The sequence below is a fragment of the Gossypium raimondii genome, chromosome 1 (assembly GCF_025698545.1).
Source record: "Gossypium raimondii isolate GPD5lz chromosome 1, ASM2569854v1, whole genome shotgun sequence".
NCBI classification, from domain to species: domain Eukaryota; kingdom Viridiplantae; phylum Streptophyta; class Magnoliopsida; order Malvales; family Malvaceae; genus Gossypium; species Gossypium raimondii.
In genome coordinates, this window is record NC_068565.1 from 51,870,913 (window position 1) to 51,889,509 (window position 18,597).

Consider the following 18,597-nt stretch of genomic DNA (forward strand, 5'->3'; position numbering starts at 1 on the left):
TGGAAAAAAAAAATCAGAGACTAAGTTGAGAACAGTTGCGAAGTTCATGGACTAAATGTTACTTTACCTGTTTTAAATATGCTTTATGTCGTATCCGAACAAATTGATAGCTAAGTTGATAGAAAAACTTGATTGTTACTGTATTGATACTTTCAAGAGTCAGTTAGAACATCTTGAAATTTAAAGATAAATTTAAAATTCGGGTAGCGGTTTAAGGATAATTGATAAAATTAATCTCAAAAAATTAAAAACAACTTTTTAAATTTCCAATTCAATTCATATAATTAAATTTTCGAATCAATCCATTTTTTCTAATAAGAAAAAAGATAAGATTTTTTCTTACAAAAATCTATGAAGGAAAAAACCAAAGCTTTTGAAATAGAAATTACAGAAACCTCAGTATCAAAAATCGATGATAAAAAGACAAACATCTCACGTGCCACAACTAAATGTCATCAACATCCATCGACCATCGCCATTGTCAAGGTTGTTCCTTTTTTTTCTTGGTAAATTACTTTAGTAGTACCTCAACTATTAATAAATTTATATTTGATCATTTAACTATGAAAATTTATAAAACGATTATTCAACAATTAGTAAATTTCCTTTTCAGTCACCAAATTATAAAAATTTACAAAATGGATATCCAACTGTTTAATCTTGTCTTTTCTTGTCACTGGCCGACTAACAGTGACGACTTTTAAAATTGACATAATAGTAACTTTAACTCTCAATATTTATACATTAGGTTAATTTAGTCTTGATTCTAAAAAATTTAATCCTCAATATTTACACGTGGTGCAATTTAATCTTTGTGATCCTTTCACTTAAAAAGCTAAATTTGAGTGAAAATATACAAAAAATTGGAAGCACCCAAAAATCTAATATACTAATTTTATCTTTTCTCTTTATTTAAAAATTAACCTTAATGTCACAAAGAAAATCAAGACTACACAAAAAATCAAATTACTCAAGTACATAAATGTTGAGGATTATTTTTTAGAATCAAGACTAATTTGACATAATTTATAAATGCTGAGGGTTAAAGTTACTATTATGCCAAGTTTTAAAAGTTGTCACCAGACAAAATTGAATAATTACGTGACTAATTTATAATTTTTCATTGTTAGATGACAAAAAAAATTCAATAATAATTAAGTGAGTAGTAGTGAATTTACCACCTTCTTTTTTTTCTTCTTCAAAGCTAAAATGACTAGAAAAACCCCCATAATCACCACCCACTTTAGTTCCTTTCATTCACTTATTGATTTTATATTGCTCATTGTCCCTTTCATTTTCTCTTTAATGCAATCACTTTCTATATATATATAATTTACGAATAGAACTTTGCTTTAGCTCAAGCATAAGCACCTATAGGCGCCCACAATCTCCATTTTCACCAATCACAACTTAGCAGCTTTGACCCTTTCCCTTTCTTTTTCTGCTTTGCTTTTTTACTTTCTTCTAATTCCCCTGTTTCATACATTATTATATAAGCATTCATTCTCTCTTGCTCTCTTTGCTTTTGCTTTTTTGCTTTATAAAAGAGCTAACAATTTCTCAAAGTTGCTCCCTTTTCTTGGATTTTCACTGATTTTTGATGTTGTAATGATTTTGGGTTTTTGAATTTTGATCTATATATTGATTTTTCAGTGTTTTAATTCAGTGTTTTAGTTGGATTTTGGATCTTTTTATGTATATCTAGGTTTTTCTTTTCATCAAGATCTGATTTTTCCTTGGATTTTGGAACTTGAGGTTCTTTTAAAGAGATTCCTTCATGGATTCCATTAATGCTTGAATGATTTAAAAGTTAACAAAACAACCATTTCTCTGCAATTTTTTTTCTTGGATTTTCTCTCTCTTTGAACAAGAGGGAGAAAAAAAGCAGAGCTTTTATTTTTAGGGGCAAATCATCTTTGGCAAAGAACAATGAATAGGGGACTTGAAATCCTTTCACCAGCTTCTTTTTTACAGACATCAAATTGGTTGTTCCAAGAGAGTAAAGGTACTAAATGGACACCACAAGAGAACAAGTGTTTTGAAAATGCTTTAGCTTTGTATGATAAAGACACACCTGATAGATGGTTTAAGGTAGCTGCCATGATTCCTGGTAAAACAGTTGGTGATGTTATCAAACAATACAGGGAATTAGAAGAAGATGTTAGTGATATAGAAGCTGGTTTGATCCCAATCCCTGGTTATAGTAGTGATTCTTTTACGTTGGAATGGGTTAATGATGGTCAAGTGTTTGATGGGTTTAGAAATTATTATTATACACCTGGTGGTAAAAGAGGGACTGGGATTAGACCTGATCAAGAAAGGAAGAAAGGTGTTCCATGGACTGAAGAAGAACACAGGTAAATTTCCTTGTCTTTGTTGTTCATTTATGTCTTGTAATTATGGTTGGATTTAGGATATTAAGTTATGTTTGGTTTTATTATGTGGAATTTGCAGTGTTTAAGGCTGTCATGGTAGTGGAATGGCAAAAGGTTTATGTTCAAGTCTTTAGTTGACATTGATCTCGAATTTGATTCGTTAAAAGGATTGATAATTTGGATATTTGAAACATATTGTAGTAATGGGAATGTCTTGTTTGATCCTTGAAATTGTTATGTTTGGTTTTTAACATTTGGAATTTGTAGTGTTTAAGGTTGTCAGGGTAGTTCTTTGTTGATGGTGGACTCGCAAAAGGTTTATGTTCAAGTCTTTAGTTGAGATTGATCGGATTTGATCGATGGACAACTCTTACCATACTTGAAACATATTGTAGTAATGGGAATGTTCTTTTTGATCCTTGGAATTGTTATAAATCTTGGAAAAATGTTGTTTGTAGAGACACCCTATAGGTTGTTTGGGTCAAAGTTGGATTGTATTTTGTCCCTTCCACTCAATAAATGGGCAAATTAGTCTCTATATATTAGATCAAAGAGCAAGAAATGGATGGAATTTTTAACAGGAAGGACCAATTTGCTCTTTGATCTAATGTTCAAGGGCTAATTTGCGCCTTTAAAAAGGAGCAAAATGCAATCTGAGTTTTAGAACGGGGGCCTCTATGGTACTTTTATCAGTTGTTTGGTTTTGTGGGATGACCTTTTTGTCTAGCAGGCGATGATGGTTTTATTTGGTTATCCATGACAGGCAATTTCTAATGGGGCTTAAAAAGTATGGCAAAGGTGATTGGAGAAACATTTCACGGAATTTCGTGACGACGAGAACACCGACTCAAGTGGCGAGTCATGCTCAAAAATACTTCATCAGGCAAGTAACCGGAGGGAAAGATAAGAGAAGGTCGAGTATCCATGATATCACGACGGTTAACATCCCCGATACCATCTCTTCTTCACCCGATCAAAGCAAGCCTTTGTCTCCAAGTAATTCTTCCACAGTCATGCAACCACAACAACAACCGAAACCAGCCAGTGTTGCTAAAGAAATCCTCGATTTCGAGTGGAACCAACGGAATGAAGGAGCAGCTATCGTTTTCGACCAGACGAGCAGCGGCAATGCACTCCTCTCACCTTACTGTGGGATGATTTCTTCATATGGACCTCAATTCGGATCGTACAACGCTCTTTTCCAGTCGATGCAACGTCCGTAGATCTTCATCGACTAATCAATCAAAAGCCTTTGTATCAGCTAGCTTTGATCAATGCCACATGTGTATATGTTGAAGATGCAATTTAGTCCCATATTTATCAATCACTGTAATGAGAGATCACTTAAATGGTTTATGTGATTATCATTGAAATTATGCATCATTGAACCATAAAAAGAAAGCTTATTACATGAAGCTTGGGGCATTTATTAATGTCTTTATTGTCACCAGTTATTATTAGATTGATTGTGCCTTTGTTGGATATTTTGCCTTAATAGCCACAAGCCTTTTGGTCAAATTATGGTTTTGGTCCCACTACTATATTCAAATCTGAACCTTAATTATTTTGGTTAGAATGTTGATATGATATCCATACATTTAAACCCGACTAAATTATTCTTACATATTTGAAATAAGTTATATACCAAACCCAAAGAGGGTAAACTAATCAAAAGGTTAGAGATAAAACAATTCTCGTGCAACCTCAGAATCTATAATACCAAGACACCACAACAAAAACACACTCGAAAACTACCACTTATATATATTATATAAACAATTGCAGTGCATTTAATATTATTAATGCGATGCATTTACCTATTTAAATTTCCTTCTATAACAATTTAAACTACTTTTATATTTTAATTTCGTACATATTACACATATATATTAGTAGTAGTAGTTTCAAACCATCCCGCATCATTTGAGATAGAATTTCTTGTTTTATAGAAATTTGAAACGTCCAATTTCCTAAGAGTGAAGGTGCGACAAATATACAAGTATCGAGTAAAATGATGATTACATGAAAGTAACACGCACGTAAATCATCTCAGCCAAAAGGGTGTTATACTTTACAAATTTAAGTGCAAACCAAGAGCGGATCTAAAAATATTTTTAAGAAAGATCGGAATCGAATCATTAATTTTTAAAGAGAATCAAATATAACTTTCTTTTTTGCATTCGGCCTTGGTGCAAATGCCTTTGAATCGTGCTCTCCAAGACATCCCGTGAATCATTATGCAACTTGTAACCCAAATTACAACCACACTGTTGCATCTGCTTGAGCTTGTTGCTTGTCACTAAATTGATATTGTTGTTGTTGATGACAAAGACTGGTGGACACCATATTGGCTGCACCATGCACAAATAATTTTATGGTCCCACCCACTGGACAAAACTATTTAAGGCCAACATGGAGCAATATGTAAAAATACAAAACTTTTTCTTTTTCCATTAATGACAAAACTGTCCACTTTCCTCCTTTAAAAAAAAAATATCACTTTTTCTTTCTGCAATTTGTATAGGAAATGCAATTTGGCCACTTTATTCTAATGCCTTATAATTCCAATAAATATTTTTTATTTAAAAAAATTGATTATAAATTTCAATAAATCGAAGCGAATAATACCTTGTAATTTAATTCGGATTCTCCCCTCCCATGCCCCTTGGGGCATCATAGTAGGACCAAAGGTACCAAATCGAAAGGGGAATAAAAGTTAAATTATGGTTATGAATTTTTTTTTATGTTTAAATTTAAGATATAATTATTGTTTTTTAATTTGGTATAATTTGATCCTCAATATTTACAATTTTATTAGTTGGTTTAAATAGTTAACGAATGCTTTCAACATTCATCATTTTTCTCTTAAATTTCTTTTTATTCTTATTGTGGGGTGTGCTTCGTATTTATCGAACTCTTTGCAGACACTTAGAAAGGCGATCTACGAGCAACTGAAGAAAGGCCAAAACATGCCCGACGTCACGACGCGATGAAACCCCAAGATGAACGTGGCATCGACGACATTTCCCAACTTCTGTAGTTGCATTTTGACAATCAATATGACTTCTTTTTCCCAATTAAACTCTGATTAATCTAGGACGTTTTAGTCATATTTGACCTCCGAATTTGGCCTATAAAAAGGTCTTAGTAACCCTAGAAAGATTGATGCAACATCACAACATAACACAATTGAGAAATAGCTTTAAGAGAATTTTGTGTTTTAGTTGAAGGGCTTTGTATTCGGGGTTCAATGTTTTTTTTTGTTTATTATTATCTCCAGCTTGTACTTTTCAGATTATTTTCTCGTTAGTGAAATCTCCTTTGCCCGTTGTTTTTTATCCTCTTAACTAAGGATTTTCCAAATAAATATCTGTGTGTTCGATTTTTTCTATTTTCTTGTTTGTTGTTTATAGGAGTCAATCCCAACACTTATATTTGACATATTACATACACGTAACATACAATTTATACATTCATTTATCTGAGTATTACTATTATGTATTAATTTATATAATATTGACATGAATTTTTGTATCGAAAGAAATTAAATCTTAAATCAGAAAGTAAAAAAAATAAAATAATGTTTGTTTTTATGTCCAAAAAGTGATAAAGGTTTCTTCTTCCCACGCATGCATGTATGCATATTAGATGCAAAGAACCCTGCAATGTTGCATCAGCTATTGCAATTAATTAATATATTTATATTCCAATAATAAGTGGTTGTTGTTGAGAAAAAAAACCCCCATAAAATTTCATTACCAGAACCAATGAGCTGTGGTTTTGTTTTGATTTCATTTGGTGATGTGAGTTTGCACTTTCTGTTCCCTGTCTTGCCTTTCATTTTATAATTTCGAAAACTTGTGTAGTGGAGCTGTCGGCTACCCAATTGAAAGCTCAATCTCTTCGTTTTCACCATGTTGTCTTCTGCCATTCATTTAGACCCAAATTTAATCCCGATAAAATTAAAAACATTGGTGGTGGTGAGATTAATTATTGTAATTATAAGGTAAAAAATTTCACTGTACCATACCTACCGTCCATCCAAAAGGGGTCTTAATTATATTTTTAGATTTTTTATTTTATTTACTTTATTTTAGAAATTTAATTTCTCTATTTACTTGATTATTAAAATTTAAAATTTAAAATTAAATGTTTGATTTAACAGAAGGGGTTTATAGTTTTGTGAGTTGAATTTATTTTTAAATCAGACAATTACAGGGATTGAATTTCTGGAATTAAAAGTAAAGTGACTAAATTTCAAAAGTTTGAAAAAATATAAAGACTAAGGGCACAATTAGACCGATTCAAATCGATTTGACCTAAATTGACTCAAACTATGTAGGTGGAAATGACTTCAATCTAAAGTAATTATAACAAAAAATATTTGGAAACTTGAACCTCGAACCTGAATGATACAAATAAAACCGAAACTTAAATCTATTTTGAAAATTTTAAAATTTGAATTGACTTGATCCAATTTGAATCGTCCCAAAATCAATCCAATCTGCTCGGTCGTAGGGTTTATATGGTAAGGATAACCTTCTTAAAGTAGCTTTAGAAACAAATAATAAGAATTAATCGAAACACAACAATTGAGGCAAACAGGGGCTTTGACCGTCCTTAAAACTTAATAATTTTTCTTTTTAGCCCTCTAATTAAATAGAAAATTTATATTTTTGACTTCTTTCAAAAATTAATAATTCAATTTAAGCCTTTTTAACACAATTTTTAATTTCAACTACCGAAATTTTTAAATTTTATCTCGGCTTTCTTCACAAAATTCTAACAATAACCATCAACTTAACCACCATGATACCAATGAAATCAATTAATAAACAGTTCATTGGAGCATCCATCTATTAACCTGTCAACATGTCGTCTTCAAATGTCTGTTCTAATTTTCCATTACTGCAACATAGGACAAGCAATAGAATCCTTCAACTTATGAGAGTACCTCAATGGACTTCAATTCAGCTTCATGTTGAGCTGAAAAGTAATTATTAAAACAAAACATTCATTTGTCACTTCAAAATTTATTCTTTTTTGCCTTTTTTTTCTGTAAAGTTTTTCAAACATCAATCAAAAGCGAAATTAGTGGGAGTAAACAGGCGAACTCCGAACCATGGTGTTTCACCAAGTTGTTGTTGTCGACGATTGATACAAATACCTGTAGCTTTTGTCTTAAAGACATGTACAATGACACTGATATAATTCCAACAGGAACCTGAAAAAAAAGGTTGACGTGACTTTGTTTTTTTAACATAAACATTACTTCAATGTGAAGAAACATCCTGTTTGGTCCTTCAGAATCACTTGGATGTATGTAAATTGAACTTGGTAATTGGATGGACTGAATTGGGTGGTTTCTGTTGAAGTTAATTTGGATTAATTTCAAGTTTAAATCATTTCGAATTCGAGCTATTTTGGGATTAAATAGTTGAATAAATTTATGTTTTCGAGTAATGTTATTATGGGCTTGGATTACTTTGAGTTTTTAATGATCAGTTCAAGTTCGAGTCATTCCGCACTTAGATTCGAAAGATATGTTTATCGTAAATGTTGTTCGTGGTATTAATTGAAGTGTTGTAACATTGTGTATGACACTTTTGAAACAAGCAAAAGAAAAGCACAAGCACTCAAGAAATTTATTATGCGATTCGATAATCACACCATATTTACAAGATTTTGTTCCAAACAATGATTTACTAGCAAGTAAACGTTTCGACCACCAATTACAACCCAATTAATCCTAAGATCATTGCCAAGCACCATCAGAAATGTTCTTTAATGAACTAATTATTGCTCTCAAGTCATGCTTTTCATGGGAAAATGAACGATCTGCTTGTCAATCTCTCTAATGTACAAGATAAAAATGACATAAAAATAATTCCTTTAATCAAACTATCATCGTAATCCGTCCCAATATATCTTCCATCCATAAATGCCTATATGTTAGCACGAGGTACAAGTGGTACTCACATGTAATCGTCTGATTTTTTATCGGTTACAATTGAACGATCCTATTTTTTGAGTTCATAACTCTTAGCAGGCAGAAGCAGTTTCAATTGTCAAGGCGTAATATCCAGTTACCAATATGTGCTTATTTCTAAGCATTATCATTAGAAGTACATAAATATACACAACAAAGTAAACATTACTGCAAAAGAATCAATCATGCATATCCCATAGAAGAGCCTCTCTGAAAGCCAATAATAAGTTGACAATCCCTAGAAATTTGCTATTTTCATTTCTTTTCTACCAAGCAAACTTATGTAAGAATAGATTCTCATCACCTATGGCTGATTTTCGGGGAGGGGAAAACTCGTTTTGCTAGCCATTGTAGAGGTCTCAGTAGTTGTGCTCTCTTCTTCCGCCAAAACCAAATAGCGGCGTTGTACTGTTCGTTCCGTATCTTCTTAGTCGCTGCTCTCCAATCGTACTTTTCCATTTCTTGACGTGCAGCTTTGCCAATGGTTTCTCTCATCTCCTTATTTTGTAACAATGGCTTCAGTTTGCTCAAGCAATCATCGAGATCTCCGGGGTTAAAGAGAAAACCGGTTTTGCCTTCCTGGTCCGCCGGAATTATATCAGGGACCCCCCCTGCACGAGCACCCACCACTGGGATTCCTGAAGACATAGCCTCCAAAACAACAAGTCCAAGTGTCTCGGATTCTGAGGGCATGACAAATACATCCCCACTTGCATATGCTTGAGAGAGCTCTTCGCCTTGTAACGTTCCGGTAAAAACCACTGGCATGCCTGAAAACAACTTCTCAAGATCTTCCCTGTAAAGAGATCAAATATTGGTTTTTAAAGGAGATTGATTTAACGACTTAGAAAACATAGTATCCCCGAAATACTTGAGATTGCATTAAAGCAGTCACATGAATTACCTGTACGGTCCATCACCAATAAAAGCAATTCTAGCTTCGGGAAGTCTATCCATGACACTGTAAAATCATATATATTCCAATCGTTAAAATTTGCAAAAAGAAAATCATAAATCGAAGGGAGTCTATGGTCGCAATGATAATTCGACGTAACTCAATTAATTTTTCAATTTTCAACTATGACATGGTACCTTTTGAGGAAATCCAAACTCTTCTCGACTCCAAGACGCCCGACATGAATTATCAATGGTCTCTCCGGTTCACCATTGCTTTATAAGGCAAAATATATATAGCATTTAGTACTACATTGTAATTTAGGATCGAGAAACAAAATAAGGGGTAGGTGGAGTACCTTAGTCTTAACCGCATTTCATGAGAACGATATCGAGGGTGGAAGCTTTCGGAATCAACACCCTTGTTCCAAAGCCGAATCTTATTAGCTGAAAGTGTTGATAAATAAAAAGAAGGTTAGTTTAAGGTCGAGCTATCTACTTATCGTCAACAAGCCAGCAATCATAGAAGTAAATAAGAGAACAAATAACACAAAATGCAAAAAAGAAAAAAAATAAAAGGCTTGACGTCATATGGTAAAGGTACCATAGAGGCCGCTGTACTAAGTCAGATTGCATTTTACCCCTCTACTGAAAAAATAGGCAAATTAGTCCCTGCATGTTAGATCAAAGTGCAAATTGGTCTTTTTGTTAAAAATTTCATCCACTTTTACTGTTAACAATTTACTGTCTGATTATTCTGTCAGACAGCACAAATGGATGAAATATTTAACAAAAAGGACCAATTTGCTCTTTGATCTAACATACAAAGATTAATTTGCCCATTTTTCGAATAAAGAAGGCAAAATGCAATCTGACTCCTCGTCCAGAGGCCTCCATGGTACTTTTACCAACTTTGTAGTAACAACACCAAAGCTAAAATGCAGAAGGCTAGTTTGATATATGTTTACCAGCAGTTACCCTAGCTGCTCGGAGATCCTTTGCAATTGCAACTGATGGAACCAGTGTAAGATCGGCTGCTCTATGAAGAAATTCTGATAAAAGAGCAAAAAACACTGTCTATTACTCGGACTTGGGCGAGAATACTGGCTTAAAACGAGGGTATAGAAAAGGTCTTACATACTTAATACCAACCACATAGGTTTCACCAACCAACTAAAAGTGTACCTCGGGATATACCTGTAGAACAGACGGGAAGTTAGATTTGAGATCGGGTTTCGTATAACAGTTCCGTAGAACAAACAAGTCTCGGGATATATCATTATTGAAGGAATGGGATGGATTTATTAGGTGAATCAAAGAAGAATCGAACTCACACTGGAACGTGGGTGTGGTAAGACATTACTATGGGTACACATAGTAGTTTTGCTATAATGAGAGCACCGAACACCTGCAATTGAATCCGCAACAATCAGGAATTTTTCTCCTACTGTTCCTCAAGAACTTAAAGAGCAGCAATTAGAAGTGTACCATGATCCCGGGTGAAGATGCGTGTATTATATCAGGCTTAAACCGTGCAACTTCTGAAATTATTCTTGGACTGAGTGCCAAGGAAAGAGGCACTTTCTGGTACCAAGGGCACGGGAAACTGCAATGAGAAAGAGAAAAAAGGAAATATATAAAATGAAAAAAAAGAACCAATATAGAACGAAATCCAAAGAATGAACTAACGAAATAGTTGAAACATATATGAAGAAAATTGCTTAACATTTCACAACCAAGCTATCTGCATCCTCAGGGACAAAGACACTGACACTAAATCAATCATTGTTAAGCACTTTTACCGACCCCTCATAAACTGCCTAAGAATGCTTCGTGAATGGTAACATTCACGGGGTTGCACGACATCTTAGAATGTAATCAAAGGTTAACTTTAGCTCAAATTTATTTGATTAGACCAACCTTCTTGATCCAATCAACTTTGCTCCGTAGAACTCCGTCGGGACCCCTTCATGTGTTGTTACAACCATTACCTATGAAAGACCAATAGCCACATAATTACTTCATCATAACTATATTCCGGTCAAAATTTTCAGCTGCATCGGCTATGAACTTCTAGATAAGAATGAACTTAAGCTAAACCAGTATTTGTTCGACCGTTATTCCTTCAAATACTGTCAACTAGAAATCACTTGAATCAAATAAAAAAGCTAATGAACTCAATTCCTAAGCAGTACTCAATGGTACTGCCATAAACAAACATAATGAACATACCTCATCTCCCATTTCCCTTAAATATTTTATAAAATTCTGGAACCTGTTTTTATACCCTGATACATACCTGCAAAAATGGGAGCAAAATGCATCCAATGAGTACCAAGTTTCCACATTTTAACAAATTGATACCTATATAAGCAAAGATCAAAACTTTAACATAATTGATAACAGCCATGAAATCAATGTAACTCTCAAAACATTAACAAAATGCACTCAATCAGTGCCAATTTTCTACATTTTTAACAATGTAAGGTAACAAATTGATACCTACATAAGCAAAGATCAAAACTTTAACATAATTGATACCACTAACTAACACCAATTAACACCCAAAGGTCTCAAATTTAACAACAAGAACAACATGAATCAGAACATAAGATGCAAAAGTGAGACTCACGAGAAAGGAGAAGGCTCGACAAAAAGTGCAATACGACGTGGCTTTGAATTGTTTTCAGAATCAATCAAAGGAGGATTTTCATCTTCTCCATCATCTTCTTTCACCTCTGCAACACTCAATTCACTTGCTTTAACAACAGTTACCCTTCTTTTTCTCTCAGTTTTCAATCTCAGTGACTGAGAAAAGCATCTTTTTTTGCAATTCAAGCTAATGGGTGTTTTTGAAAATGAAGAGAAGGGCAAAACTTTAATAGAATTGGGAAGGATTAAATTAGAAGAAGAACAAGAATTGCTTGAACTTGAAGGGTATACAAATAAAGGATGAGAAGAGAGATGAGGGTTTATGGACAAAGAAGAAGACATGATGTAGCACTGAATAAGTTACTGCAAAAAAAAAATGGGGGGGTTGTTTTGGATTGATTAATATGGAATAGGTGATTTGGTGAAGGAATCTAAGAGGACCTATGAATACGCAGAGAATGGATATTCTATATTTTGTATTACAGAGTATCGACGAGAAGATGACTGAGCATCTGCTTTTTATATAGACAATGGATTAATTTCACTAAAGGTCCCCAAATTATGACCTATATTCTAAATCAGTGCTTAATCTTCAAATTCATCAACCTAATGTCAATTAAGGCGTTAATTGTAAGCATTGACAGTATAATCCTCCTAAATTTTAATAACATTTTTTTTAATATGCCATGTTATTCATTTGGGTTTGGATTACTACAAGATAAAATGCATTGAATCATGTGATTAAATGCATATATCCATTTTGAACATAAAGGGACCATACTTGCCATTGAAGAGGGGGAGGAGGTCCTACTTCGTTATCCTCAATGATTCATTGAGCAAAATTTAAACCACAAATTGGCTTCTTTTTGTCCTTTTTCACTAGAACCAAACCAGTTCGGTTTTATGTCTTAAAGTTCAATCAAATATCGAATTTCATTAAGAAGAGGTTGTCTCTTTTTCATCTCATCTTCTTTATTAATAGTGTTACTTTGTGTAAATATACTTTACTGTTCCCGGTTACAATATACTTTGACTTAAATATCAGAAAATATCTCGAAACGTAAATTCCGACATCCCCAAACTCATGTTTGTCTTGTAGTAATCCAGATGCATCTGAACCCGTGACTTATTATTATAAGCTGCATCTTCCACCCCAATCCCCAATTCTCACATCATTGAATGATAGTTCAGCCAATGGACCAATCTTCAAAGAAGCTCAGGCTTGAAGTTAGTCCAAAATAGTTTTCTTTCTGTTGGGCTATATTTCATGCTTGAATTGACAAACGTTAGCTTAATCTTAGAATTCAGCCCATATTTTCTGGTCCAAAACTAAACCTGGGTTTGGGCCTGAAAACCTTCACCCGTCGGTGATTATCGGTTTTGTGTTTATAAATTATTCAAGTTTCATTTGAAATAGTTTAAATTTAATTCAATTATTCTTGAGTTGAGCTCGAGCTCTATCGATTGATGTGAGATTAAGTATCTTAACTATAATTGACTCAACCAAATTAGGTAAGCTTGTGTCTTAACTATACTTTACTATCCAATTAAATATATATAAATCAATTTTGACCCGAATGTGAATTTGTATGAAATAGTTGTTAGAGTTATTGTCTAAAGCTAATTAAGTTCAACGAATGACAATTTATATAACAGTCCGTCAAATAGACTATCACTCATTGAACTCTATTATCATTGTCTAACACTTCAAAAGACATTGTATCATAAAAATCGGGCCTCGACTAGACCATGTTGCCAAGAGAGGCCTTGAGGGTCTCATAACAATGTGAATATCATATTCTAATGTTCTAGTCTCATCGTTGTTATAGTTATGATTTGACTTTGAAAGATTGCTTATTATTTGTATTAAATTCGAGTATTATTACCATCCGAATATAAATCCAAATTAAATAAATTATCTATTGAATATTCAAATATGTTAAATATATGAATTTAATAAGTCAAAAAATTTTCAAGCAAAAAAATGGATAATAGATTCGAATATCTGAATTGGAATTCGTCATCTGCACAAGTAAAACAAATTCAAACAATAAATATTCAAAATTAATATTTAAATCTAATATATACAGGACTCAAATCAATAAAAAATTATTTAGATATTTATAAATATTTAAATCCACACTGTTTTTGATTAGCATCAATGATTAGTGGTCATTGCTTTAATGAGGCTGGAAATTTATGAACTGGTATCCTTCTTTGTCTCCCAAAGACAATGAACTTAGGGTGAGCATCACTTTCATAACCAAATTTTTGTCCAAATAAATTAAGACAAAACCAAAAATTTTCTAAATCCAATACACCTTGATTTCAACTCAAACTACTGCTTTGAAAATGTTGCTCTAATTGTCTCAATTGGAGTTGAACATGGGTCAGTCCGGGACGGATCTTAATAAATGTGTAGACTCGGGTACGGTCCGACTTGAAAATAGGCTTAATTTTTTGCTAAGTCTGACCCATATTATATATGTTAAATTCAGACTTAGACCGACTCGGCCCGTATTAAAATCTATAGTATCGATACAATAGGGAATATACTGATACTTGCTACGAGGTATTGATACTCAGACAATTTTTCTTTAATTTTCAAAACATCGAACCTTAAAACGGTATTGATACCAGGCAGGATATATCGATACTTTTGTTAAGGTATCCGGGCTAAGCCCAGACCAAAAAAAAGCTAATATTTTTGTCCAAGTCCATATTTCGGGCCTATATTTTTGTCTAAACGCTCCAAATTTCCAGGCGAACCTTCCAGCCTGATCGGGTGACCCAGCCCATGGGTAACTCTAATCTCAATCATATAGATGTACATATCATTTTTATTTACGTGTCTAATTATATCAAATTAAAATTCATTTATTTACAATATATTGATAATCTTGAATCAATTGGTATGAATCGATAAATATGGGTATAAACTTAAAAACACATCGAAACATACAAAAATTTTGGTCGGAATGAAATTTTTATTGGTTGATATTGATTAAGACTAAAACGGTATATACTGACCAATGCGGCACCACCGACCATGATTTCCAAAGCTTTCCTAAAGCTTATGTTAAAGCTCTATAATTAAGCAAACAAGTCCTTAGGGTGGGTCGCCCTTTTGCCTACTTTTCTATTCATTTTGCTTTGTCATTCGAAAGCTTTCTTTTTCTTGATTATTTTGACCAAACATTGGTCCAATTAAAAAATTCGTCCCATAGGACAGCAAAATCCAAGGAGAAAAAATGGGGTTAGTTCAACTATACGTTCCTAAACTATGTTTCATATTTTACATTAGTTCCAAAGTTCAAAGCGTTTTGACTTTTTGAAACATTAGTATCGTATTAATTAAATCCTTACGTCAGCCTAGCTATTAGCTTAGACATTAAATATTAGCTCGAATATGATGTGAAGTATATTTAAAGCATGTAGATTAAATGTTTGCTTAAATATGGATAGGTTCGATTTGATGTGTTTAAAAAAATCTCTCTTCTAATTCTAATGGAACTCTTTGTTTCTTTAACACACGAGATCTATATTATTCATGCGATAGGTATACACACATTTTAAATATACTACATGTCAAATCGAGCCGACATTTAACGCCAAGTTGACATTAAGCTAATAGAAGAACTCGACTGATATCTAAAGGCAAAGTCAGAAAATATTTTTGAGGTTAGAAATTAATAAAAAATTTGGGAGGGTAAAATGCAATTTTCTCATTATACTAACTTGTGATTTCTTACAATTTAAAGGGACTATATAGAGAATTTTCCATTTTCGCGGGGCCAAGGCAATGCCTGTCCCTTCCCTCCACCCCTGTTGTTACGTTGTTGATACTTTGAGATTAAAGTTTAGGATCAAATTAAAATTACAATCATACTTTAAGAGCCTCTTATGCAATTAACCTAAAAAGTGGTTGCCCTTATATTCACACCAATCCACCAAGGCCCTAAACTTGACAACATTTTTAACTTTAATTATTGAACTTTTTTGTGGTCTACATTAGTTTAAAACTTGACAACTTTTTTCTTGATTTGATCCTTAAACTTATATATCAATAAGGTAGGATGACGTGACATTTTAAGATTGTACCATGTCATCACTTGAAAAGTTTAAAAAATTTTGAATTTTTTTTATAACTTCTTTATAATTTTTAATAATTTATATAATATTTTTTAAATTGATGTGACACAATTTGAGAGTATCATAACACCGTGTCTTAATGAAATCCAAGTTCAGGGACCAAATTGAAAGACTAATGTCGACCAAATTTAAGGACTAAATATTGCTATACCCCATATCAATATTCAAACATATTCCCTCTCTTTTTCCTATATGTTGTCAAAGAAGTAGGCCATTCTCTTAACAAATTCTATATTTCTCATAACGAAATCAAGATATGGCTAACAAAAGAAAAATAAAAAGTAGGGACCTAATAGCAAAAAAAAAAGGTACCTCAAAAGCAACGCTGATAAGAAGAGAATCAAGTGCTTGTCTCCTTATGTTCCCTTCGCTTCGTTGCTGCTAATTAACTCTTTAATTAACTTTTTGACCAATCTGCCCTTCGAATCATCCTCTTTTCTTCTTTTTTTCCTCATTGCTTTACCTTTACTATTCAAATTCTTGTACATATATGCACCTAACCTAACCTAACCTAATACTACACCTCACATTAAATAAGTAGTCCCACTTTTACCTAAGCTTTTTTTTTTTTAATACCTACTTTTAATATTTGTACCGATATGAGAACAAAAACGATACATTTATTGGTAGGGTACTGATAATTTTGAGTCTAATATCGATTGTTATGAGATAATCTGTATATGAATGTGGTTTCAGGTTGGGCAATCTTGAAATTAGAATCAGTGAATTATGAATCAATTATGATAAACAATGTGATTCCTTGATTTTAATTAACCCGAATGTATACATTATTTGTTGATAAAAAATTTCGAACATATTCTCACCCAATTCAAATATGAACATGAATTTGGAAAGATTTGAATTCAAATGACCTAAAACTTCAAATGATCGGACCTGAACTTGAGTATAAAGCTAGAATGAAAAAAACAATCCAAAATAAATTGAACCCAAAAAAAACTCGATCACAAATTTTAATTTGCCCCCTCAAATTTTTGAAATTAAATTTTTATTATACTTTTTTAATTTAATTAAGCTTTCCATTTTTTAATTCTTATTAATCTCACAAAAAAATTAAAAATTAAATTGGACCCTCAATTTTTTCTTAAAAAAATCTCATTAAACTCCTAAAATTTTTAAATATTTTAGTTAACCCCAAAATTTGATCTCAAGATCCGCTACTGCCAATGATCTAAACCTAAAATGGCCAACTGCAAATAAACATAACTTTAAGTGACCAAAACTCGAATATATAGATGGAATGAAAAGAAATCTGAAAAATCTTACTTGAAAATTTTATTGACGCAAATTCAAAATAATTTTAAAATTCAAATAAATTTTGACCCTACCCGGGCAATTGAGAAATTCTAGCTTTGGCATCAACGAATAGGCAATTTTACATTCAAATACGCTTGGTGCATGTTCCATGCACGTATACATACCATTGCATGTGACGATTGTTGCTTTGTGGAAAAAGTTAGCCCACCATGTTTAAAAATTTAGGGCCTGTAGTCAACATCTTTGACAATGAATATGCTTTACAGTTAATTTACAATTTAATTCTTTAACAATTGAATAAATAGCCCCTAATTCCTCAATAAAATACCCCTAAAAACCTTATCAAGTGCTTCTTCTTCCTTGGTAATATTTTCTATGAACTCCCCTTAAATCTTGTTTCTCAAGTCCAGAATGTTGAGAAGAACGACAATCAAGCAAGTGATTTCCAGTCCCGATGATGATGAGAGCCCAAAGACGTTACTAAAACATGGGGGAAGTGGCAAAAGAAGAGGTAAAAGAAGAAGGGTTGTCGTTGTCGCGATGTTTACGTTAAGGCTTGTTAAAAGATCCTTTTCACCGGCAAGATTGTTGAGGCGTCTTGGAGATAGAGTCGCGAGGGCTTTACGGTTGGTGTCGATTAGAAGGAAGTCTTTGCGTAAAGTTTCTTCTTCAAATCTTCCCAGGTCACGGTCATTGGCCGAATCCATCGACTCCCATCGTGCTGAAGCCATAGAAGATTGCATCGAGTTCTTGAATTCTTCTTCGTCTTTGTCAAGATCGAACTCAGTTTCCACATGTTCTTGCTAGAGATTGTGGATCTAGAACAAAAAAAAAATGTAAATGAAACGGAAAACAATAGGGGTAGTCTATATAATTCATTGATTATTTTGATTTCCAATATTATTGTTTTCATCCTTGTACTATTCCTTGTATTTTGATTTGAATTTTTTTTTAAAGTCACTAAACTCCAAATTCCCATCATTTAGCTTTCCACTAATTTTTCATTTGGAAAAGATGTCAAATTAAAGTTTAAGTACTAAATTTTCAAATTTAATATAGTATAGGGACTAAAACCATAATTTGACCTTAAAAATAGATGCAGAAAGCACTCGAACCAAATGGATCGCCTAATTTCACGGGGACAACTTGGTGGTGATTTAGGGGAAAAAGTTTATAAAAGTTAAATTTTGAATTAAAACGTTTTCTTTTTTAGCTTTTTAAAAAATCGTTGAGTTTTAGGTTGATTAGTATGGGCATTAT

General features: G+C 32.8%; 3 protein-coding genes across 3 annotated transcripts; 2 read left to right on the top strand and 1 right to left on the bottom strand.

Moving 5' to 3' along the window:
• The first annotated feature begins 1,355 nt into the window (after positions 1-1,355).
• Positions 1,356-3,822, top strand: LOC105786539 (transcription factor DIVARICATA). Its single transcript, XM_012613025.2, has 2 exons — positions 1,356-2,357; positions 3,139-3,822. The coding sequence occupies exons 1-2, from the start codon at positions 1,930-1,932 to the stop codon at positions 3,596-3,598; spliced, it is 888 nt and encodes a 295-aa protein (XP_012468479.1). The 5' UTR covers positions 1,356-1,929; the 3' UTR covers positions 3,599-3,822.
• Positions 3,823-8,456: 4,634 nt separating this feature from the next.
• Positions 8,457-12,406, bottom strand: LOC105786537 (sulfoquinovosyl transferase SQD2). Its single transcript, XM_012613023.2, has 11 exons — positions 11,891-12,406; positions 11,491-11,557; positions 11,179-11,249; positions 10,747-10,864; positions 10,593-10,666; positions 10,400-10,455; positions 10,227-10,310; positions 9,618-9,705; positions 9,457-9,534; positions 9,269-9,325; positions 8,457-9,160 (listed from the first exon to the last, which is right to left on the bottom strand). The coding sequence occupies exons 1-11, from the start codon at positions 12,250-12,252 to the stop codon at positions 8,665-8,667; spliced, it is 1,551 nt and encodes a 516-aa protein (XP_012468477.1). The 5' UTR covers positions 12,253-12,406; the 3' UTR covers positions 8,457-8,664.
• Positions 12,407-17,748: 5,342 nt separating this feature from the next.
• Positions 17,749-18,144, top strand: LOC105786541 (josephin-like protein). Its single transcript, XM_012613028.2, has one exon. The coding sequence runs from the start codon at positions 17,749-17,751 to the stop codon at positions 18,142-18,144; it is 396 nt and encodes a 131-aa protein (XP_012468482.1).
• Positions 18,145-18,597: the final 453 nt, after the last annotated feature.

Excerpts from the sequence above, each read along its gene's own strand:
- LOC105786537 (XM_012613023.2), bottom strand. The coding sequence starts at position 12,252 with ATGTCTTCTTCTTTGTCCATAAACCCTCATCTCTCTTCTCATCCTTTA. Across the intron at positions 10,456-10,592 it reads TACCACACCCACGTTCCAGT|GTATATCCCGAGGTACACTT; the intron begins GTGAGTTCGATT and ends TCTGTTCTACAG. Across the intron at positions 10,311-10,399 it reads ACCTATGTGGTTGGTATTAA|AATTTCTTCATAGAGCAGCC; the intron begins GTATGTAAGACC and ends CTCTTTTATCAG.
- LOC105786539 (XM_012613025.2), top strand. The coding sequence starts at position 1,930 with ATGAATAGGGGACTTGAAATCCTTTCACCAGCTTCTTTTTTACAGACA. Across the intron at positions 2,358-3,138 it reads TGGACTGAAGAAGAACACAG|GCAATTTCTAATGGGGCTTA; the intron begins GTAAATTTCCTT and ends TATCCATGACAG.
- LOC105786541 (XM_012613028.2), top strand. The coding sequence starts at position 17,749 with ATGTTGAGAAGAACGACAATCAAGCAAGTGATTTCCAGTCCCGATGAT.